The 25,697-nt window shown below is 43.7% G+C and overlaps 1 protein-coding gene across 4 annotated transcripts in view; it reads left to right on the top strand.

Moving 5' to 3' along the window:
• dag1 (dystroglycan 1) overlaps window positions 1-25,697 on the top strand; it is a 47,626-nt gene that overhangs the window by 12,219 nt on the left and 9,710 nt on the right. For 3 of the 4 annotated variants that reach the window (XM_010899140.5, XM_010899141.5, XM_010899142.5), the window contains exon 2: window positions 17,430-18,141. In XM_010899140.5, the coding sequence (XP_010897442.4) occupies window positions 17,731-18,141 (411 nt within the window). In that variant the 5' untranslated portion in view covers window positions 17,430-17,730. Of the gene's footprint in view, window positions 1-16,542; window positions 17,035-17,429; window positions 18,142-25,697 lie in introns of those variants that run through there. The other variant, XM_034287409.1, reaches the window with a different exon arrangement.

Genomic DNA, 25,697 nt, shown 5'->3' with positions numbered 1-25,697 from the left:
TTGTTTTTTTAAGCCCCAGTCTCTTCCTCTTTGCTCTTCTTCATTCCTCATCCTCTTCACTCATTGATATGAAACCCTCGCTATCTTCAGGCCTTGGTGTGGGACTCTACACACTGACAGGAGCAGCCATGGACTTAGTTATGCAGACATCCTCTCACCAGAACCCAAAGAGAAGAGAGCCATGTGTGTCGGGATGGTTAACATGTGCTCCATGCCATTGTCATCTCCTTGCCCCAAGGAAACTTGGCAAGCTGCTGTCTGTTGTTGCTGCTCCTGCAGATTAGTGTACACACACACAAACACGCACGTGACATGGACAAACACACAAGCACACACACACTTTCTGCCTCCTTGGCTCACCAGTAGATCTACCCTTGGCTAGACTTCTCTCATGAACACACTGGTTTCCACTCTTTTACTTAGTGGCTCAGATCATTGGGGCTAGATAGACAGTCAAACGGCTAGATGGACAGTCAAAAGGCTAGATGGACAGTCAAAAGGCTAGATGGACAGTCAAAAGACTAGATGGACAGTCAAAAGGCTAGATGGACAGTCAAACGGCTAGATGGACAGTCAGACGGCTAGATGGACAGTCAAAAGGCTAGATGGACAGTCAGACGGCTAGATGGACAGTCAAAAGGCTAGATGGACAGTCAAATGGCTAGATGGACAGTCAGACGGCTAGATGGACAGTCAAACGGCTAGATGGACAGTCAAACGGCTAGATGGACAGTCAGACGGCTAGATGGACAGTCAGACGGCTAGATGGACAGTCAGACGGCTAGATGGACAGTCAAAAGGCTAGATGGACAGTCAAAAGGCTAGATGGACAGTCAGACGGCTAGATGGACAGTCAAACGGCTAGATGGACAGTCAAAAGGCTAGATGGACAGTCAAAAGGCTAGATGGACAGTCAGACGGCTAGATGGACAGTCAGACGGCTAGATGGACAGTCAAACGGCTAGATGGACAGTCAAAAGGCTAGATGGACAGTCAAAAGGCTAGATGGACAGTCAGACGGCTAGATGGACAGTCAGACGGCTAGATGGACAGTCAGACGGCTAGATGGACAGTCAGACGGCTAGATGGACAGTCAGACGGCTAGATGGATAGTAAATTTCCTTTTTGGTACATGCAGTGGTGCTTTGTTGTTCCATGAAACCAGTGTGTCCAATCAACTTATCCTAGCTGCTGAGGGCTCCTTGTTTAGGGAATCCTGTGTTGTGCTGGTTAACATATTGGTTTGTCATTGATGTCTGCAGTAAGGGCAGCCTTAGTGGGATTTCACCACACCAGTTTTAAGCGTGGATCCAATACTGGGGGGATCTAGGATGACTTCTACTCATCAACAGTCAGACACTTCAGTGGATTCTTTCAGGTTTTTAACTAGAGCTACCTGTGTCGAGGTTGGATTCTTGCCCACAATCTGTGGCAGCTTCTCAGGGGGTCGGGACGTCCACAGCATCAGCGAGGACATCTGTCCTCTGCTCAGCCTGCTTGGTGACATGCAGCGTGTCAGGCTTTTATTCATCCACATTGAGAACTGAGAGAATCAGTTTTACTTCACTTTCACCTTGTGACGTTTATACCCGACTCTCTGTTTTGTTTCTTGATTGATGCCAGGAGAGCTCAGACACCGCATTTGGCAATGATTCCACTCGCGGTGTATCGTGATTAGATCCACCCCCCAAAAAACGCATGGCGTCCAGCACCCTTTCCTGAATCAATCGCGGTCTGGGTCATCCAGGGATTTCAGTCTTCTTGTCTTGTTTCTTTACTGACCTTGCATCCACAAATCTGTCCATGAATTTGACAGTGGTAATATTTGACAGTGGTAACATTTGTCAGTGTTAACATTTGTCAGTGGTAACATTTGACAGATCCCAGATACAGGCGGCCGAAATGAGCTTTCTCTGCAGGGTGGCTGGGCGATCCCTTAGAGATAGGGTGAGAAGCTCGGTCACCCGGGAGGAGCTCAGAGTAGAGCCGCTGCTCCTCCACATCGAGAGGGGTCAGCTGAGGTGGCTTGGGCATCTGTCTCGGATGCCTCCGGAACGCCTTCCTGGGAAGGTGTTCCGGTCCCGTCCCACCGGGAGGAGACCCCGGGGAAGACCTAGGACACGCTGGAGGGACTATGTCTCCCGGCTGGCCTGGGAACGCCTCTGTGTCCCCCCGGAGGAGCTGGAGGAAGTGTCTGGGGAGAGGGAAGTCTAGGCATCTCTGCTTAAACTGCTGCCCCCGTGACCCGGCCCCGGATAAGAGGAAGGAAATGATGATGATGATGAACATTTGACAGTGTAAATATTTGACAGTGGTAACATTTGTTGGTGGCAACATTTGTCAGTGGTAACATTTGTCAGTTGTAACATTTGTCAGTTGTAACATTTGTCAGTGGCAACATTTGTCAGTGGTAACATTTGTCAGTGGCAACATTTGTCAGTGGTAACATTTGTCAGTGGCAACATTTGTCAGTGGCAACATTTGTCAGTGGTAACATTTGTCAGTGGCAACATTTGTCAGTGGTAACATTTGTCAGTGGCAACATTTGTCAGTGGTAACATTTGTCAGTGGCAACATTTGTCAGTGGCAACATTTGTCAGTGGTAACATTTGTCAGTGGTAACATTTGTCAGTGGCAACATTTGTCAGTGGCAACATTTGTCAGTGGTAACATTTGTCCGTGGTAACATTTGACCCACCCCATTTTTCCAAAACCATTGTGGGTCGATTTGCATGTTTAAAATCACTGAGCAAATCTTATTTGAACATTTACTTGTATGTATTTATAGGTTATTGGATATTTGCCTGTTGCTGAACGTAAAGAGCATTTGAGGATGTTTGAAATATTCTGATGCAGAGCATTTAAAAAAACAGGGGAGAGGGGGACAAGAGAGAGGAGGACAATGTAGAGAAGGGGGGGCAATGTAGAGATGGGGGGACAGGGGGGAGATGGGGGAAGGGGAGAGATGGGGGGACAGGGGAGAGTTGGGGGACAGGGGAGAGTTGGGGGAAGGGGAGAGATGGGGGACAGGGGAGAGATGGGGGGACTGCCAGCTGGCCTGGTACAGTCTAGTGTATTCATAGTACCGTGGCTGGGCTCTGATAAGAAAGTATTATGAGGATTTACGGACACTGAGCCTGAGGAAACAGTGATGTATATCACCACGTCTGGCGTTCATCTGTCTTACCTCACTGGCTCTGACAGCCAGGCCAGGGGAGCTGTGACCCAGACACACAGCCTCTACAGCAGACAGGATGGAGCTGGATTGGAATGTCTCGGCGGTAAGATAGGTAGAAGTCAACCAAACGCTCCGTTTCCATGTGATTGGCTGTTGCTTTAGGACCCATGTGGGACAATGAACCAATGGTTTTCGAGGCGGCCATACTGGCGATTGCACATCTCATTGCTGAATTTTCAATAGCTAGCTAACAGTTTGTTCTATTCAGCTGTCTCCAGAGCCCCCCCCCCCCACCGCTGCTGTGCTTCTTAGGACAGTTACTTAAACATTGTTTGTAATTACTTACTAACAATACAACATTGGGTATTAGGTACTCTTTTCTATAAAATAAAAAAATATTATTGGGGCCTATTAGTGGTAGATTTGTACTATGATATGAACATGGTGTTTGCAAGGGTTTAGCAGGGTACCAGCTGTGACCGAATAGGGTTGTATCAGCTGTCAACCAACTGTATATTTCCTGAAATGTGTTTGTGTCTGTCCAGTCGGCTGCCCCCAGCTCTCTATCTGTCTCAGCATGGAGTCCATGGCTGGTGGTCCTTTGACTGGACCTAGAATTGACACATGCACGTACGCACGCACACACACACACACAGCGAGCCCTCTTTATTTGGGGCTGTAATAGTTTGTTCACTCTTCCAAGATTGTGTTTTCCAATATCTGAATTTGATTAAGGCCTATGCCTACATCATTTGTAATACTATCAGAATGTGATTATACCCTGGACGGATCATTTGTAATACCAACATTTGATTAGGGCCTGCTACCATTTGTAATACCAACATTTGATTAGGGCCTGCTACCATTTTCTTTGTAGTGATGATGAGTTTCTCTGTCGGCTCTTCTTGCTGTCAGTGTCTGAAGGCCAGTTCCAAATAACCCCCTCTCCCAGAGTGCTGCCTCTGACCAGGGCCCATGGGGACATTAGTGCCCCAGCCACTATGACAGCGTCATTTATGTCACACCCTGGGTGAATGGAGGAAAGGAGTCATGTTGATTTGAACACTTTGGAGCTGGATGCCCAATCAGACCTCAGAGTGTCATAATAATCTTGTGTTTGTGGGCGTGTGTGTGCGCGTGGGCGTGTCAGTGTGTGTGTAATTAGTAGGAACATATCTCCATGTTTTCAACGTTATGAATCACCCTGCCCCCTGCTGTGTGTATCACACACACACAGACGCATAGACAAACACATGCACAGACACACACACATGCACAGACACACACACATGTGCAGACACACACACATGCAGACACACACACATGCACGCACAGGCTCACACACACATGCAGGCACAGACGCACACACACTTGCACAGACGCACACACACACGCACGCACAGACTCACACACACACGCACAGACACACACAGACGCACAGACACGCACTGACAAACGCACGCACAGACACACACACACAGACAGACAGACACACACACACGCACGCACAGATGCATAGACACAAACGCACAGGCACGTCAACTCACACACGCACACGCACACACAGACACACACTCTCAAACACTCACACATGCACAGACACACTCAAACACTCACACATGCAGTCTCAAACAAACACACACACACACAGACACACACACACCGACACACCACACCCTTGGTAGTCATAGCAGCAGTCACATCATATAGGCTAGCCTCTAGAGAAAGGAGGGAGGGGCTGTGATCAGGGGAGGGAATGAGGGGGACGGATGGAAGCAGTGGTTTGAAGCGTTTTTCTTCCATAACGGTGGTGGAATATTACATTGATGAAATGTATGCTACTGTATGCCGGCAGTCATAAGCGCTGGGCTACCGCCTCAGTGGAGAAACAAATGACTTGAATAATCCTGTCTTTTTTTCTTCCCTACTGCTTGGTACTGTTCAGCCCTGATGAGATACTGGCGCTTGATACTGCAGTCTGTTTCAACAGGAATGCGGAGTAATTTAAATAAGGCATTTTTCTAAGCTTGGTAAAATATAGCATTAGATGAATAAGGTATTTTAACTTTCTGTTGCCTGCTAGAACATGATGATACATAGCTGATATGTAGAGTTAAAGGAGCTGAATGAGGAATTTGTAGAATATTGTCCTGATGAGATGGTGGCCTTGCCTACTCTATTTTTGGCTGGCTTTATTATTCAAAGAAGGTACCCTGTCAAGGCCTGCCCACCACCCTAGACAAGGTTGTGTCAGAAATTACCCAAGCTAAGCAGCTCAGTTGATAACCCAACGTGGCATGGCATCATGTTTCTTTAAAGAGATCTGTGTTTTAATACACATTAGATCTATATATGCTAAACTCCCTGTAGTTGCTGAGAATCTTCCCTCTGCGGTATTTACATAAATTCACACCAGCAGTGACATTCCGTTTCATAGTAACTGGGCCATTACTTTGAGCTTAATTCAGCCTTATGTTGGCCAGCAATTTCCTAACTAACCAATGATCAAGAAACATTACAGCAGTGGAACGTTGTGAATGGATTACATATTCGATTTCTGGTTGCCTCAGGGTTATTCAAATGCAACTGGTCGAAGTAAGAGGGTGCATCTGTAGTCCAGGCAGGTTACACCGTGCAACCACTGAGCAGTCCCTTCTGCTTCAACATGACACCTTCTGCTTCAGCGTGACACCTTCTGCTTCAGCGTGACACCTTCTGCTTCAGCGTGACACCTTCTGCTTCAGCGGGACACCTTCTGCTTCAGCGGGACACCTTCTGCTTCAGCGGGACACATTCTGCTTCAACCCGAGACCTAATGCTTCAACATGAGACCTGCTTTAACATGAGATATTCTGCTTCAACATGTGACCTGCTTCAACATGAGTACTTCCACTTCAACATGGGACCTTCTTCTTTAAGATCAGATCTTCTACTCCAGCATCAGATCTTCAATATGACATTTGCCCTGCATATTCACATGTGAAGCTTCAATCCTTTGACAGGAAACTCTGCTTCTGTCATGAATAGACAGTAGCCTACATGTTTTAATTGTGAAGGCCTGCTCCAGTCTGTCTGGTGCCTGTACAGGCAACATACGGTGCTCCTGGTGTGTCTTCTGTCATTAAAAGACTGAAGACATATTTCATCTGTAAATAGCATTTCGGGCTGAGATTGCCACGCATTATTTTAACCACTTCTTGGAGGACAATGAACAACAGCAGTCTTACAATGTCTTGGCGTTCTGCTCCTCTGAGGTACCTCACTGCCGTTACATGATTGTGTATATGACAATACTAATAATGACATCCATAATGGCGTTAATAACTGTCCCCACTGGGAATGAGCAGTGGGGGGGGGGGGACCACCCCCCATGAAAAGGGAGCACAGAACCAAGCAGGGTCGGTGGGTGGGTTCACACTGACTGAGTAACCTGAGAATTCAATCGTCAGTATGAAACGTGATATTATACGTCACAGACACATTTATCGGGCTTCCTGTCTGAACTGGCTATGCTAATTTCCTCAAAGCCGGTTGTGTAGGCTACTCCAATTCGTTTAGTTGGATTAACCTCAACCACCAATCTGTGTGTGTTTTTCTATTTCGGATGTGTACAGGTGCCTCTACCATACTGGCTTTTCCTTCTTCATCATATCTAAGGTCTCCATCACGTTCTTTCTCTCTCATTCTGTTTTCTTTGATTCTGGCTCTTCTGCCGTACTCCTGGCTGTTCCTTTTTCATATTCAAGGTCTTCATCTTTTACTTCAGTAGTCTGTGTGTCAGTGTCTCATCATCTGTGCGTACGTGTGTGTGTGTGTTTTTGCGTGTGTGTGTGATTGTCAGTCTTTGTAACAGTATGCTATCACTTCATGTTTAATGTGAATCCCTGTATAGCCTATGGCCTTCTATTTGTCTAGGTGCTGCTTCAGAATACTAAATACTGTGTCTCCTTCTGTGTGACAGATTAGCTCGGTTGTAGATAACAAAAGGTCAAAGAGCATATGTCTGTACAAATGTGGGAGTCTTACCCGTTAAGACAATACCGTGAAAATATCCCGAAACTCACTGCATATTTTAGCGAAAATTTTCAAACAGGTGATGCTGTTGCCATGAATCTGTTCATTTCTTTTCAGTTTAGTTAGGTTGTCCCAATCTAGGTGTCTTTAACGGAGCCTGCTGTAGGCTATGTGTCTGCCTATGTAACAGTACCCATTAAGCACCTAGGAGAGACCCATCTCTGGGAGTTCTAAACGTAAAGGATTCTAATTTTAGCTAAATGTAATTATCCACAACTACCTTCCCATTCCGAGGGGTTTAACAATAATTGCATTTTTTACTTTCCATCTTTTTTCCGTCTAATTTTTTTTTCCTGCAGTGATAATTACAGAGATGTGAAGAGAAGCGGACCAGCGGCATATAGAGAAACACACACACTCCCCACAGCCCCCCCACGAGCCCTGTAACTGTGGTAGAGAGAGTAGAGAAAGAGCTGACGAGTACATTTACTCCGGCTTTAATCAAAGTGGACACGTGTTTGGCTGTGTTCGCACTACAGAAATTATTCCCAGTTTCCCACAGTTCCCAATGTTTCTTTGGCTCCAATTAAAAGCTTGTTTGAAAGGCCTGGGTAGACTCTTTTGTACCACTGACCAAAACCACTAACAAAGACTCAAGGAGGACCTGCGAGGGATGAAACTCAACGTTAAGTAGGCTCTCAGCATTTTGGACCGTTTGATCGGAAATGAAAACATGTTTTGATTGTTGGAAACAACTCATTTAATTTTTGGGTAGGCTCTTTCAGACCGATATGAAAACCACCAGGATCCCTGTGATCAAGCATATCTCTAAGCCAGGGGTAAGCAACTCCTGTTCCTTAGGGCCAAAACACAACTGTTTTTCATCTTGTCCTTCCAATCAGAAACCAAAGTGGTCTTCCCCTGTTTCAAGCCAAAGTCTGTCTGCATATAGCTGGAGTCTAGGCTATGGTCAATACAGAAACCTGTCTGGCTGTTGAGAGGAAAATGCTTGTTTGAATCCAAAAAGGTTTTTTATATCTCTGTCGTATCACTGCAGTTACAGAGTGTTTTAAAGCTTCCATGATTGTGAATGTTGGAGGGGGTTAGTGTAGTTTTACACAACGTCAGACTCTTCATGCTCTAAATGATCACCTTCAGGTCTGTCCTGTAACTCTGAACTTCAGACACTTCATGCTCTAAATGCTCACCTTCAGGTCAGTCCTGTAACTCTGAACGTCAGACTCTTCATGCTCTAAATGCTCACCTTCAGGTTTGTCCTGTAACTCTGAACTTCACTCTTCATGCTCTAAATGCTCACCTTCAGATTTGTCCGGTAACTCTGAACTTCAAAAACGTCATGCTCTAAATGCTCACCTTCAGGTCAGTCCTGTAACACTGAACTTCGGACAATTCATGCTCTAAATGCTCACCTTCAGGTCAGTCCTGTAACACTGAACTTCGGACAATTCATGCTCTAAATGCTCACCTTCAGGTTTGTCCTGTAACTCTGAACCTCAGACACTTCATGCTCTAAATGCTCACCTTCAGGTTTGTCCTGTAACTCTGAACTTCAGACACTTCATGCTCTAAATGCTCATCTTCAGGTCAGTCCTGTAACTCTGAACTTCAGACACTTCATGCTCTAAATGCTCACCTTCAGGTCAGTCCTGTAACACTGAATTTCAGACTCTTCATGCTGTACATTCTCACCTTCAGGTCAGTCCTGTAACACTGAGTTGTCTGAACTTCAGATTCTTCATGCTTTAAATTAAGTTTCCTATTGTGCCTGGAGATGAAGAAGACTGCCACTCCCTCTATATCAGCCTTTATTTTTATGTTCCAGTCTTTGTGTTTTCACTCCAGGGAGGGGAGACCGGGAGTATTGATGCGAGGACCTGTTGTAGCTTGTGTATATTTACAGGACAGGTTTAATCTCCCATATCAAAGCACAGCAGTGGCTACAAGAAATATAATACTTATTTTCATGTCCCTGTTTTCATGTTTTCACTCCGGAAAAGATGGTGGGGTGTGTGTGTTGACACAGAGACCTGGTACAGGTCAGATTAAAGGTTGAATCTCAAATATCAAAGCCACAATTACAAGGAAAAAACAAGGAAAAAAACGTGTTGATCCATTTCCCAAACCGTCCACAGAAAATGATTTTTTTTTTGTTGCTTTTTAATCCAACCCTGAAAGACACACAAATGCACCCCCAACGGGTTGGAATCACTGTTTAGTCAGACAAACAGCAGTTCCACCAGAATGTAGATGTTCTGACATCTCTATTGTTCCTATATCTGTGTTGGTTCTTCAGTTCCATGTTCTACAGTTCTGCCGCCGACCACGGTTATTTATTGTCTTTTTGTTCCAAGTTAGAAGAAACGCTGCCTGTTCCATCCTCTTCTATTTCTTCCTCCATAATTCAGACTCATTGGGAGTGCTGCTAAGAATAGCTTGTTATTAAGTTTCTTGGCAAGAGTGTCCACGCCACATTATGGTGTTCACATATGGCTCCAGGATGCTCCCCTCCCACACCATTCTACAGTATGTTCAGGAAAACAAGGGCAGTTTTTATCCAAGCTCACCTTGTGTTCTGAAACCGTTCAATTGTCCTGTAAATTTTAGGTGCTGGTTTCCCGGACTGATTGGGCCGGTTTTACAGACACAGATTAAGCCTAGTCCAGAACTAAACAATCACATTTATGGAAATGTTCAAGTGATCTTGCTTGTTCAGGCAAAGCCTGGATGTATTATTGGTCCACAAAAATGTCCCATTAGAATTAGGACAAGTTCTTGATTAAAACCTATTTTAAATATTCCCAGAAATGATCCATTGAGCACAATTTTCTATTTTGTTCAGACTTGTTCGTCTTAATTGGTATCTGGGAAACCAAGCAGTAAATTTAGACTAATCTGGGAAACCAAGCAGTAAATTTAGACTAATCTCCATGGAAGAGGTCTGAGAGGCGTCGGACCTCTGCTGTTGCCAGTCTGCCCTGTCTTCCACATTCTCCCCACGTTGTCCCATTTTAGACTGGCAAGGACCTTCCCTCATTGGCTAGTATAGGATATCCACCAAAGATATCTTAGCTCCAAGTCGCTGGCTACCTCAACAGATAACCCAGGGAGGTTTATTGAATCCCATGGCGGATGGGTCATGAGGTGGCTTGCCAAAATAAGCCTGTGGTGTCATATCCTTTTCCCCCTCTGACCCTGAACTGTAGGGGCTCAGATACCAATGCCAGGCTATCCATAGAACCTGGCACCAAGCTCGGCTATATAAATAATTAATTTTTCTGTAGGGTTAAGGATTGTTAAGCAAGAGTCTGTTATCATAATTTTTCAAGTTTATTATCTGAGACTTTATGACTCTCCTAGATCTCAGTTTATCCACACCGATCACACCCTGCTGTTGTGGAAAGTGGACTTATAGTAAAATATTTTTTTTTTTAAATTAACTTCCTGAAATTTGGCTATCCAATGCTATCTCTTCATTCTGGGAAGTTGATTCGGAAACAGCTCGGTGGATCTGAAGGACAGGTGGCCTGGGACAAAAACACTTTTGAAGAATGAAAAGTTTCTGACTGGCCCTTTACGAGTCCTGCTGTCCATCTTCAGGTGTCAACAGCTCTGCATTCAGATGCTTAATTATGTCCAACTGGGGCTGAGTTGCCTGTCTGTTTTATTGGCTCTATGCTAAATCACTCAGGCAATGAACGGTAGGTGTTAATCTAGGGTAGACTAAAGTAACCTAAGGAATTTAATGACACTAGGAAAGCTTATAGTACTTCAATATCACCAGCTTTGCACTCCAACCATGTTTTTATATTTTGTTTCTGTATCGACTGTTGTCAAACTATCTCAAAGTGTTGAAATAAACCTGCCTGCTAAAAAGCATTACATATTCTAAATTGTTTAAAGACCTAGTTTGTCAAATTTGAAGTCAATATTTTTATCAGAGGCATTCATCACCTAAAATGTTAAACTTTCCCGGTTCCAGGTAGTGATATCTTAAACAAAAATGTGGCATCACATAGGCTACTTTAGATTACATGGGTTTGAGTGGCTACACTATTTATAGGCTATTGATGGCCTTAGAAATTGGTAGTTTAACTAGGAAACTAGTCACTTTATTTATACATCTCTATGAAAACCTTCCCTGAGTAAGACCAAACTACAACATTTTAAGCTGCATTCAGAGATTAAATCAAAAAATGCAGGCCTTATTGGGCAGCTACATGTTTGTATGCAGCACAGGAATGGGGCTCTGGGAACTGAATCCCGTGTCCCAGAATGTATCTTTAAGGAGCAGATATTACGCTCAGACATTAGTGTATTATACAACAGTACAGCTACTTAGCCGTGACTAAAGAGCCCACCACCCTGTATAATGTTTCTCCCTGAAGATTCCTTTGAGATCCTCTTTAAACACACCATGGTGGTTTTTCTATGGATGCATTCAGTATGTTGTCAACACACAGTGAAAGTACACATTAGAACAAATTCCTCCTGGTGTATTAATTTGCTTATTATGAATGCTATTAGCTGATACCAAGGCAACAGCTCGTTATCCTTGGGTCTGACACTCAATAACATAATATATTACAGAGAAAATGCATTTCACAATCCACCTGCAGAAAGCCCTGGATTCTTAGGAATCATCATATTGACATATTTGTGCAGTAAAGTAAGCTGCCAATCTAATAGGAACACTTTAATCAAAATGGCGTCATTCACTACTCAGGAGTTGGCAGTCCCAGAGGGCCCAGGCACTTTTTTATCTAACTACAAGGGAAGACCTAATGTGTTAATCAATATAATCAACATCTCATTATAATCAATCTTAGTGACCATTAGCATTTTATATTTTTTTGTATTTTATATTATTTTATTATTTTTATATATTTTTATAGTTTCAGTATTAAAAAAAAAAAAAAGATCCTTTGAAATGTGTGATGGTAGTGATGTGAATGGGTTTTGTACCCAGGTCTGCCTTCCTGCAGCTACCACAAGCAGGGAATAAACTCACGTTTCATTTTCTTTAGACATAAGCTCTATTACTAGGGCTGGGATCTGCGAGGGACCTCACGATATTATCACATTAATTATTTGGCAATGCGAAATGTGTAGCAGTTTTCGTGATTCCCACTATTCGATGTATTGCGATTCAGTATTGCATTTTTTTTGTAATGTTTTCATATAACTATTTGCAAACAGTTCAATCATACTTCCAAAGACCAAATCCTGGACAAAAAGTTTGAATCATATAATAAAACCATGAGTCTGTCAATTAAATGTATTCAGAACTTTCGCAGATGTTTTTTTGACCAATACCGTGCGTATGCTTGTGCATTGTGCCTAGGGTTAACGGTGTGCCACTGTAGTCAGCCATTTGAAAAAATTTTAAAACATTTACAAGTTACATTTATATGGAAGTTGCTACCTTTGGCTGAATCAGAATAAATACTGATTTGTTTTTAGTTCAGCGACACTGTATGGACACAGCTCTTTATTCCCCGAAATGTTGTTGAATCCAAAGTGATTCCATACCTTTGACAAGTGCGCACCTTGAAATGGCATTGGCATCGACAATGTTTTGTTATGCAAATTGCTTTCTAAAACTGATTTGCGTTCATTCCGCCAAAAAAGACCTTTGAGACATTTATAGGATTGGAGTAATTACAGCATTGTTAATTCACCCAAATAAAAATAAACTGCTTGAAAATCCCCCCAAAATCAATTATTGGAGACGATTTCAAGGTCGTCAAAAATAATATTGCAATACTACGCTATCTATTTTGATTTCCTAATGTTTACATGATATTAATTACTGAAACACATTACTATCACAGTGTTTCTGGTTGACATTCATGTTGACTATTCACAACTAGAACAGTTGTTGTTTATTGTCTGTTTTCCATTTTGTTAGTTGCTGCCTTTGAGGGGGACTGTCTGTAAACAAAAACATACATATACATTTCAGCAGTTTCAAAAACATTGGTTTGCTGTTCAGAAATGTACTTCAGGAGCATTTGGTTCAATGAGACCAGAAGTGTATCTCAATAGCTCAGCAGGGGGGTTCCTCTCAAGGAATGCATCTCCTGATATATCAGTAGAGATCTTAGCATTTCTCAGATTTACACTTCTTTGCTCTCAGGAATAAATGCCTAGAATCTCTGTGTAATATCCCAAACTCGTTCATGCATGAGTGGCTACATTCAGAATGGTTAGAATGAGATGTTGGAACCTTCCGGAGTAGGTAGAAGATTCTGCCATGGAACATTTTATGTGTTGTCAGAACAGTCTGTTGTTAGAGTGTTCTTAGAAAGTTGTTAGAATGTTGTTAGAATGTTTTTAGTGTATGCGGACCAGTGTGAGTCATTCCAGTCATTCAACCGCCCCTCAGTCCCTTGTGTTCTAAAGCCACAGTCAACGCTGGGCCTCATTCTGAGCCGGACAAAGGTGTTACCATGGTGTCAACAGGAACTGGCTACCACCCCTGTGACTTTCTTTCAGATGTGTCCCCTCTTCTCCTCCCCCACTCATTTTCATAGATTCGACCAGCAGAGTTCAGATGAGGTTACCCAGCCCACTGCCATTTCAGCAAAAACTCTCTCCTCTGTCTTACAGATGCCTGAACAAAATATTTGAGATCCTACTAAATCAACATAAGTCCAACTGTGAAATTAATAAGCCTCTACTCAGAATGAATGCTCATGCACCTTTCAAATAAAAATGAGACACAGCACCCACTCGGGGCTGTTCAGGCAAAAAAAACAACGTTGACTGAATTCGAATCTGCTGGTTCATTCAACATGCAGGGTGTTTATTGTGGGGTTTGGGGATGCTCCAGGTTATTGGTTAAGTTGGCGTGCCATTGTTCTCTCTCTTTTACGTCAGAACACTGAGCCTGGAGAGTTGGGCTTGATGTTACATCACATTCTCTAATGAGTAAACCATTTGTGCCATACCATGACGGCATTATGCTGCAGTATGTCTAAAATGAATATGTCACTTTGAATTTGCCGTGAAGGAGCTTTTTAATGTTGCAGTACAGGTTGAGCTTTGTTTGTGTGTTGTAATTTGTTCTCCTTTTACATGTTTATAGCTTTGAATGTTCGGATCAAACACATTTTAATGGGAAATCTCTTATTAGGAAAGGTGTTAGTGACCTCTTCATACAATTATCTAATTGCACAGCTTTTTTTGTTATTATCTCCAAATCCCAATTTTTTGTTGAATGAACATTTGACAAGTTGAGGAACCAAACTGAATAATGATTAGTTTTCTGCGTGTGTCCTTTCCAAAGGCTGTGGACGTTGAAGATGTCTCAGGGTCCAGTGCTGAGTGCTTCAGACCCCTCTGATCTGGCTCCTTTTGATGAAATCTCTCTTTTTTTCTACCTTTGAAGGCGATCAGGAAGTCCAAACCTATTCCATTGCACAGCTCAGAGCTCAGGTTCAGCCTGATTGGGTCCCAGAGCTTTTGACCGCGGCCTAAAAACGCTGAAGAATAAGGTCCCATTATGGACCCGACCCTTGACTCATGTCGTACATGTTTGGGAGGGTGCTCATTGATGCCTGTCTGATGGACTCGGCGGGTCCTTTTTCTGGAGATTTTGGACGACAAGGTCTCCGGCCTCCTCGTGCCTGGGTGACAGGTGGTCCAATGGATGAAGAGAAGAATGCAGAGATGTGATGACGGCCTTTTAGCCTCTGAATAGTTCTCCTCACTTCTCAGCGTGCTGAAAGAACTCTTTATCTCCTCCCCACTGGAGGGGAGACCGTTCTGCATGCAACCCAAATGGCAAACTAACCCTTAGTGCACTACCCTAAAGTCCAGGGGGCCTAAGGACCCATGTCAAAAGTAGTGCACTAGAAAGAGGACCTGGCTGGCATTTAGGATGCGGTTTTGTAGTCCTTTCAAACTGCCGCCCGCCAGGTCACTGCTTGTTCTATCAGTGGTATTGTACATGCTGAATAGTGAAGGGGCTTCCGAAGGAGGTGGTGGGGGAGTACAAGGCTTCAACTCAATAACCACGCTTTCACTGCCTCCATCTTGCACTTTTGACCAATTGTGTTCCCAAAATAGGCTGCTGGTTGATCGTTGTTTTCTTTGAATAGGTGTTATTCATTAGGCCTCAATTTCTTCTTGTCACCACTCATCCCAACTTTAAGATTTTATTTTAATTGTGCAGTCTGTTGATTGGAGCACTGACGACACAGCACTCACAGTGGCATCTTGACAGGATTAGGGACCATTGTTGTTTAATAAAAGTTATGTTAAGTTCCTCTTCTCTGGGGAACAATCAACCCCAGGGAGCAAGTGACCAAATCCCTCTTTGTCTGCATGATTGTTCCCTCTATCGCTTTTCCTCTCACCTCTGTTCCCCATCACCTCTGTCCCCCATCACCTCTGTCCCGTATCACCTCTGTCCCGTATCACCTCTGTCCCGTATCACCTCTGTCCCGTATCACCTCTGTCCCGTATCACCTCTGTCCCCCATCACCTCTGTCCCCCATCACCTCTGTCCCGTATCACTTCTGTCCCGTATCACCTCTATCCTCCATCACTTCTGTCCCCCATCACCTCTATCCCCCATCACCTCTGTCCCCCATCACCTCTGTCCCCCATCACCTCTGTCCCCCATCACCTCTGTCCCGTATCACCTCTGTCCTCCATCACCTCTATCCTCCATCACTTCTGTCCCCCATCACCTCTGTCCCCCATCACCTCTGTCCCCCATCACCTCTGTCCCGTATCACCTCTGTCCTCCATCACCTCTATCCTCCATCACCTCTGTCCCCCATTACCTCTATCCCCATCACCTCTGTCCCCCATCACCTCTGTCCCCCATCACTTCTGTCCCCCATCACCTTTCTCTCTCTCACTTTTCTTCTCCTTTTCATCAGTTCACCTCTCTCTTTTATTCTGATGTTCTCTTTCTCTCTGTTGTTCCCAACGAGAGGCTGAGAACTCCCTCAAGGGAAATCAGCTGTATAGGGCTGTGGAGTTGGACCCCGACCACACACACACACACACACACACACACACACACACACACACACACACATACAAACACACACACACACACATTCAAAGGCGTGCACACACACATACAAGCACACACACAACACATACAAACACGCACACACACACATACAAACACGCACACACACACATACAAACACGCACACACACACACACACACAAACACACACGCTCTCATTCGCCTGATGAATAACAGTGGTGGGCTTAGCTGACCAGCCAGGCCCCAGACAATAGAGAAGGTCTCCATTCATCCCAACACTCCCCGGAAAGGCTTCAGTTGAGCCAGGCTGGTTTTGTGGGCTGACCTCTGGTCTAACCACATTTCAGTTTGCAGGAGCCAGGCTGGTTTTGTGGGCTGACCTCTGGTCTAACCACATTTCAGTTTGCAGGAGCCAGGCTGGTTTTGTGGGCTGACCTCTGGTCTAACCACATTTCAGTTTGCAGGAGCCAGGCTGGTTTTGTGGGCTGACCTCTGGTCTAACCACATTTCAGTTTGCAGGAGCCAGGCTGGTTTTGTGGGCTGACCTCTGGTCTAACCACATTTCAGTTTGCAGGAGCCAGGCTGGTTTTGTGGGCTGACCTCTGGTCTAACCACATTTCAGTTTGCAGGAGCCAGGCTGGTTTTGTGGGCTGACCTCTGGTCTAACCACATTTCAGTTTGCAGGAGCCAGGCTGCATTCGGAGGTCACTGTGGAAGGCAGGTCAGTCCTGGCAGGATATTCACCCAGGCCATGAGCGGGATGGGGAGGGACGGAGTGAATGAGGAAGATGGAAAGAGGAGAGAACAAGAGGTGTTTTTGTGTCTTCACCTCTATCGCCTCGCTTTTACTCCTATTCCTTCTCCACCTTTTTCTCCTCCTCTTCTCCTCTTTGAGTTTAATGTCATTTAATATAATTCCTCTGAGTTTGAATGCTGATCTGATTATGTTGCTATAGCTACACACCTGTGAACCGACAATACGGAAGTCTGCAGATTGTCGTCTGGGATCTTATTGACATTGAGATTTTTGTAGACTAGAGCAAATGAACCCAACACTGAGGTGTTAGGGAGAGCGACAGAGAGGGAGAATGAACTCCAAGGTGTTTAAAAGTTGATGAGGCTAAATATTGAACAGTTGAGCAGTTTTGAGACAACTCGTTATTTAAAGCTTGTCCTAATGAATCCCTGTTTCTTCTCTTTCTCCAGGTCTCAAAAGCTGACTTAACAATGGGGTCTCCAAACCAGTGAAGAGCCTCTGACCAAAGACCAGAGGAAACAGGAAGAAGTGAACAAAGCAAAAAAAGAAGCGAAAAAAAGCCCAAACAAAAGAAGAGGGAATTCTCAGAGAGAAAGAGGGAGCGGGAACCCCTGTTGAAAAGTGGAGGTCAGCCTGCAGTAGGATCAGCCTGCAGTAGAATCAGCTTTGAGGCTGGTGTTCTGGGGTGCATGCTGCTCTCTCCAGTGGACATCCTCCATTGTTTGACAGAAAGTTAACAAAAGACAAAGAATGGGCAATAAACGGAGAGGAGGGTGTGAAGGGATGGAGCCCGGAGGAGGGATGTCCACTCCAAGGAGCATGGCTCTTGGAAGTAGGACTGGTGTCATTCTGCTTCTGACCATCCTGGTAGCTGCAGTCCAGGCTCAGGGGGCATGGCCTTTGGGTAATGGCCAGGGACAGGTGGAGGCGCTGGGGGGCATGCTGGTGGAGGGACCCGGGGAGCTGGAGGCCTCCATGCACTCCTTCATACTATCAGACTTCCAGGCGGTAGAGGCGGGGTTGGAGGCCTTGGAGCAAGCGGCGGCAAGAGTCCGGCAGGAGGCGGGGGGAGCGGCAGGATTCCCTGACTCGTCGGCTGTGGTGGGTCGGGTGTTTCAGATGAAGTTCCAGGCGAACACCGACTATACCAGCAACACCAAGGTGAGACTAGTTACTCTGTATGTCAGGGGTTTGAACCAATAATTACTGCAGGACTCTGTATACCAGGGGTTTGAACCAATAGTTACTGCAGGACTCTGTATGTCAGGGGTTTGAACCAATAATTACTGCAGGACTCTGTATATCAGGGGTTTGAACCAATAGTTACTGCAGGACTCTGTATGTCAGGGGTTTGAACCAATAATTACTGCAGGACTCTGTATATCAGGGGTTTGAACCAATAGACTTTTTAGATTGGTTTTAGCTCTGCCATTCATTGTAAAGGGACCTGGTATCGACGTGTGTGCCTTTCTAAATCAAATCCAATCAGCTGAATTTAACGCAAGTGGAGTCCAGTCAACTTCTAGAGGCTCCTCAAGGACGATCCATTTACTGTGTCATGGCAAAGGTCCAGTAGGAATACTGGTCATTGTATCTATATCTGTGTGAAAGACAGACCAATCTACTACGGAAACATGTGTGGGCTGCAGAGGCATTTGACAACATGTAATGTAATCCATAGTGTTGTGTGTAGATGTGGGTGACCTAGCTCTTCTGAAAGCCTTCTGCCAACCCAGTATCTCATTCGCAGGATTTGCCTTTAGGACATTTGGTTGCAAAACAGCGTACAATGTTCAGCCCACAGAGAGACTAGTTAATATGTAATGTTAGAGCAACAGCATGTTGAATGTTTTAAACATGCCAGAAACATGGCTGCGATGAGGACGCAGTTGACCAGCCAGTTGGTAGACAGGGTCAGTAGTGAGCTTACCTAGTTTACCCCTGGATCTTTGGTATGCTAGTTAGTTTCTTTTTCCCAGACGCTGGTCCGGACTCTGCCAGGGTGATTGTGAAACATGCCAACGGTTTGAAATGCATGACCCCAGCACTTATTCCCGCATTGTGTTGCCCAGTCTCATGATAACTATCTCAGAGTCTCTCAGGCCGTGGAAGTAATCCTATATTCATAGGAGCCTTTCTGCCCTGTCAAACGCATTTTTAAGTCCCTTGCACCAAACACCAAACCATGAGCCCTTTGTGCATATTGGGGAAATCAACCCTGACAGCTCAGCTAATGGAATGCTAACACTGAGCACGTTCTGAAGAGAAGAGGCTACTTTTATACACCCAGGGAATAATGGACTCACAATAGCACACACACACACAACACACGCAACATAAACACACAGTAACAGGCAACCACATACAGTTCCGGATTCTTTTTTGAGACCACTGCACCACTTTTTCTTTACTTTCCAAAAACGTTGAAAAGGAAAGTTTTGAGTGAAGAACAGAAGCACTCAAATTGCAGTGGTCTCTTAATTTTAACCAAAGAGACCACTGCAAATTGAGCGCTTTTGTTCCTCACTCAAAACTTTATTTTCAACTTTTTGGGAAAGGAAAGAAAAAGGTGCAGTGGTCTCTTCATTTTTTTTTTACGCAGCTGTATATTTTTATCTTACTATTCTTGTGGGGACCAGCAAAAAGATTCCCTTTCAAATTCATATTTTTGCTAAGCCTAACCTTAACCCTCAAATTTAGAATTTTTTTAAAGGGGCAATATGTACGATTTTTACTGTAATACTATCATAAACACAAGCAAAACAGTACTATACCAGTCAGTACTGTCCTTCCCACCCTAAAGCATCCTGGACTAACAAGTACTATACCAGTCAGTACTGTCCTTCCCACCCGAAAGCATCCTGGACTAACAAGTACTATACCAGTCAGTACTGTCCTTCCCACCCTAAACCATCCTGGACTAACAAGTACTACACCAGTCAGTACTGTCCTTCCCACCCTAAACCATCCTGGACTAACAAGTACTATACCAGTCAGGATTCTACACAGTGCCCCTTTAACCTAACTGTAACTCTTAAAGCTGAATGTGCTTTTTTTCTCATGGGGAGAGGTTGAATTTTAACCTTCATAAAGGTTAAACCACACACACAACCACAGACACACTCACATACGCACACACACTCTGCCCACTGACAGGAATGTGTTGTTGGAGGAACACATCACTCCTCTCCGATGAAAAGGCTGCTTTGATTTCACACACACACACACACACACACACACACCTCTCACACACAGGTAGTCTGTGGAGCAAAACAAACATAAAGCCAATTTCAGTTGAAGGTTAGCATTGGTCTACAGATTAGAGATGCATGAGAGTCTGTGTGCATACGTGCTTTGGTATGGCTGCTACACACACGTGAATGCCTGCTGGCAAACCTGTCTGCTTGTGTCAAAATAAGCATCTTTAATTTAGATGCATGATGGAATAAAAAATTATTCACAGTTTCAAGAACTTAATAAATATTGTAATATTGATGTTTCCTTGTGGGGAGGGAGCTGCCTGGCAAACATTTGGTTGAATGGTCAAACCTCTGTGTTTTCTGATCATGGCCTATTTACAATATAACTTCAAACCTAAAGCCTTTCCATCATGGCCTATTTACAATATAACTTCATGCCTAAACCCTTTCCATCTATTTACAATATAACTTCAAACCTAAAGCCTTTCCATCATGGCCTATTTACAATATAACTTAAAACCTAAAGCCTTTCCATCATGGCCTATTTACAATATAACTTCAAACCTAAAGCCTTTCCATCTATTTACAATATAACTTAAAACCTAAAGCCTTTCCATCATGGCCTATTTACAATATAACTTCAAACCTAAAGCCTTTCCATCTATTTACAATATAACTTCAAACCTAAAGCCTTTCCATCTATTTACAATATAACTTCAAACCTAAAGCCTTTCCATCTATTTACAATATAACTTCAACCCTAAAGCCTTTCCATCTATTTACAATATAACTTCAAACCTAAAGCCTTTCCATCTATTTACAATATAACTTCAGCCCTAAAGCCTTTCCATCTATTTACAATATAACTTCAACCCTAAAGCCTTTCCATCTATTTACAATATAACTTCAAACCTAAAGCCTTTCCATCATGGCCTATTTACACACAATTGTGTATAGAACAGTTGGAATAACGTTGGCTGTTCTTCCTTCTCAAATGTTTCGTGTACTAAAAGAATCCAAAGGATGTCTCATAAAAGGTCCCTAAGAACCTCAGGATCTGTTGAACTCTCTAACCAAGGCATGTCATTTACCCTGAGGCCTGTGTTCAGCTGACTATTGCCAAAATATGTCCCGGTGACCCCAGCGTGTTTCTGTTAAACTACGTCCACGCACATGGGACATCTTTTTAGGAAGAGCTTAGAAAATACACATATACGAGACTTAAATTGGTGTTAAAATGTTGTGTTCATTTTCCTCCACCATATGCAGCCTTGGGGGTTTGTATATCAGCCAGTACATGGTAGGAGGAGGCCTTTAAACACAGGGAGATGCAGAGACAGAGAAATATGTCCGGTTTGCTTGGCTGTGTCCTGGCTTGTCGATCTGTTACAGTTAAATCACGCTGTCCCTGATAAACTGTGACGGATATTCCTGTTGTCTAGGCTTCCCTGTGGATGTGTTTGTGAGACTACTGCACTCCTCCTCTCCTCTCTCCTCCTCTCCTCTCTCCTCCTCTCCTCTCTCCCGCGAAGGCAACCTGGCAGGCGGGATCTTTTTTTGTATCTTTTTCCCTGAACCCGTCCCAGGCTAAAACCCAGTTAGGCTTGGCAGTGTTGCAGCGGAAAACTTGTATTAGTAGGATGGATGGAGGAGCCAAGATAAAAATGGGTAGGAGATGTGAGTCATTCTCCGTTCTCTGGTCAGATGTAGCCAGATCCATTCAGTGTGACTGCTAATGGGTCTTACAGAAATGTTGTGTATCCCTCCATCTTTCCCTGGTGTTGTTTAGCCTGGTTCAGGCTAGTCCTGGTCCTGTTTCTGGCAGATAATGGTTCTGGCTGGTCCTGGTTCTGGTTGATCCTCGTTCTGGCTTGTCCTGGTTCTGGCTGATACAGGTTCTGGCTGGTTCTGGTTCTGGCTGGTTCTGGTTCTGGCTGATATTGATTCTGGCTGTGCCTAGTTCGGGCTGGTCCTGGTTCTGGCTGGTCCTAGTTCTGGATGGTCCTGGTTCTGGCTGATACTGGTTCTGGCTGATACTGGTTCTGGCTGGTCCCGGTTCTGGCTGATACTGGTTCTGGCTGTGCCTAGTTCTGGCTGGTCCTAGTTCTGGCTCTGCCTAGTTCTGGCTGGTCCTAGTTCTGGCTGGTCCTGGTTCTGGCTGATACTGATTCTGGCTGGTCCTTGTTCTGGCTGGTCCTAGTATTGACTTGTCATAGTTTTGACTGCTCCAGTTTTAGGCTGGTCCTAATTCTGTCTGGGGCCTGTAATAGATTGTTCTGGTCTTAGTTCAAGGAGATTTAGCAGCAGGTTTCGGGTCTAAATTTGAACTTGGGAAGTAATTGTCTAAGTGGATTTTAAAACCTAAGTATAATTATTTTCCTTTGTGTGAATAGTTTATTATTCAGCCCTATCTGAATTGTATGTGTGTGTGTGTCCTTGGATGTACTTGTGATATGCCTCGTTAGACTTCAACTTATTTGACTCATGTCCTCATATACAAAAATATGACAACTTCTCCTTTCTACTACTGTATTTATTTATCCACTCTAAAGGTCAACAACGTGTCACACATCTTCTCACCAGAACACACTGGAGCAGAACAGAATAAAACATTGAGGAATATGTGACACAAATAATTTAAGGATCTGAAAATATGCCTGATATGTGAAACCTCTGATCAGAAACAGTAACACAGGTTCTAAAAACCCAATTTTAATAGTTATTATTATTGTTTTGTATGCATGTTTTCATGCTCCAATAGCTTTTCTTTATCCATACTCCTGCTCTTCATCTATTCACTCTTCATCCCTGCCGTGGTTCAACTCAGGTCAGCGTATTTTCACTCTCCTGCATATGACTACTCATTAATGTAACTGCAAGCAATAGTTTTTTTCATTTCTTTATTTTTTCTTCACAGAGAGAGCTTAATGACTCGTTTGTTGAAGGTCACCTCATTTCTTAGGAGTCCGAAATTACACCCCATTCCCTTGATTTTCCACTACATTTGACCAGATTCTCTGTCGGCAATGCAGCCATATTGGCGACCAGAGGAAGATGGGAAGTGAAGCAGCTCTCTGGTCTGTGGGATGGAACTGTTACAATTAAGCTGCCCACATTCTTTTTGTCCTAACCAGGAATGAACTGTGTGCGTGTTTCTGTGTGTTTCCATGCATGAGTGAATGTGTTTTTATGTGGTTGTTTGTGTGTTTGAATGTTTGTGTTTGCATGTGCGCGTGTGTGTGCGCGCATGTGTGTGTGCGTGTGTGTGCGCGCATGTGTGTGTGCGTGTATGTGTGTGTGTGCGTGCGTGAAAATAGGTCATATTCAGCAATCACTCAAATGTTTATGACAACATTTATTTACAAAAATGACCTCCCGGTGGCACAGCAGCCTTAGGCACTCTTCTGTAGCACCAAGCTAACCACCACAGAATAAGCCTTGACAGTGCCACTAGCTGACGAGGGGCTAGGAATCCGCATGGGTGATTCAGTTGGGCTTGGCTTTGGGGAGGCTTTGTCTGCTGGGATTTCCTGGTGTCATCATGCTGCAGTGACTCCCTTAGAAAAGAACTCCTCACCGTGGGTGCCTGCAGATTCACTGAGGTCATAGGTCTTTTCACACTTTGACCCACATGACCTCCTGGTTTGAAGAAATATAGAGTGTAGTAGACGTTTACAGGGAGTTTTCTGGGGTTGCCATACTGACATCATCAGTCTTTTTTGACAAAGGCTAGATAACACTGTTTTCCATGATCCACAGTGTTTTCAACAGTGGCAACTACTTTTCCTCCACGGCTGAGCTGTAGGCAATAGTACATATCCCTCTACAACCAAATGGCTATAAAATACAGTCATGTAAATAAAATACAATCAATTAAATAAAATATAGTAATTTAAAATAAATACAGTAATTTAAAATAAAAACAGTCATGTAAATAAAATACAGTAATGTTAATAAAATTCAGTTATGTAAATAAAATGCAGTAATTTAAATAAAATACAGTCATGTAAATAAAATACCCTAATTTAAATGAAATACAGTCATGTAACTTAAAATACAGTAATTTAAATAAAATACAGTCATGTAAATAAAATACAGTAATTTTAATAAAATACAATTATGTAAATAAAATACAGTAATCTAAATAAAATGCTATTATGTAAATAAAATACACTAATTTAAATGAAATACAGTCATGTAAATAAAATACCCTAATGTAAATGAAATACAGTCATGTAACTAAAATACAGTAATTTAAATAAAACACAATTATGTAAATAAAATACATTAATGTAACTGTTTAACGGTTTGAAAATGCCCTGGATTTGAAGAGAGACTGTTTTTTCTAAACATCCGACTTCCTTTCATGCTTCTCTGTCCTCTCTTTCCCTCCCTCCCTCGCTACCCCATCCCTCTCAACGCTCGTTCAGTCAGATTTTCCAGTGGAAAGAATTAGCAGTGCCAAAGCTTGTGTCCCTCCACCTCCCTCCCTCCCTCCCTACCTCTCTACCTCTGTGCGTCGGGACTCCGTCTCTCTCCGTCACCCTCTCTCTTCTTCCAATCTCCTCCCTCTCTGCATTTCAGCCATCACCACTTCATATCACAAAGACATGCTTCAGTCAGTCTCCCCAGCCCTCCCTCTCCACATTTCAGCCCTCACCGCATCATCCAGTATCACAAAGACATGCTTCAGTCACTCTTCCCCCTCATTATCTCCTCCTCCATGAATGTTATCTATTCCTCTGGAATCAGGCCCGTGTGACAATGGGTGCCTTTTTCCTGTGCTGCTCCTCCTCAAGTTCACCTCAACAATGGGTCTCATTCTCTCCCAACTCCAACGGGCTTTTTCATTTCCCACTCTTGATTATTTTTTCATATAATGCAGTGGCACATTCTTTTTCCACTCTGTCGTTCGTTTTTGTTCATCTTCAGTGGAATATGTGATAGGGGTATCGGAGGGTGTGTGTGTGTGTGTGTGTGTGTGGCGGCAGGGCGAACAGACGTGTGTTTGCATGTAAACCGCCTTGGCTACCATCTGGAGTGTGTCCCGTCACAGGAGGGTGAATGGAGGCGGCTGGAAAATAAGTGGATGTTAGGTTCCTGTTGTTTGGTTTATTTATAGAGGTGTGTTGTGATTGAAAAGAGTAGCCTGACTGCCATGTGGAGAATGCTCTGTGTTTCATTTCTAGAACACTGTATAAAGCCAATTAGGCTAGTATCTCGGCAGTAGTGGCAGAAAGAAGCCATTCAGAATACCATTACCCAGCTTAACAAACGCTATAATGTCAAAATACATTGTGCGCAAACCAAAATATGGAAATGTCTGTATCTGCTATAAATCCGATGTACTGACAGAATGTACAATAATAAAACCGAATCCAAGGATGGAAAATTGTACTTGAAAACTGCCTGTGTCATCGTCTCATTCTCAATGCCAATTGGAGGAGAAAGTCTTAGGTTCCTCAACTCTGACCTTTTCTTCTAATACATTTTAAGCAGGAAAAACAGAGAGAGGAA

Source organism: Esox lucius, chromosome 17 (assembly GCF_011004845.1).
Source record: "Esox lucius isolate fEsoLuc1 chromosome 17, fEsoLuc1.pri, whole genome shotgun sequence".
NCBI classification, from domain to species: Eukaryota; Metazoa; Chordata; class Actinopteri; order Esociformes; family Esocidae; genus Esox; species Esox lucius.
This window is presented reverse-complemented; position numbering and strand designations above follow the sequence as displayed.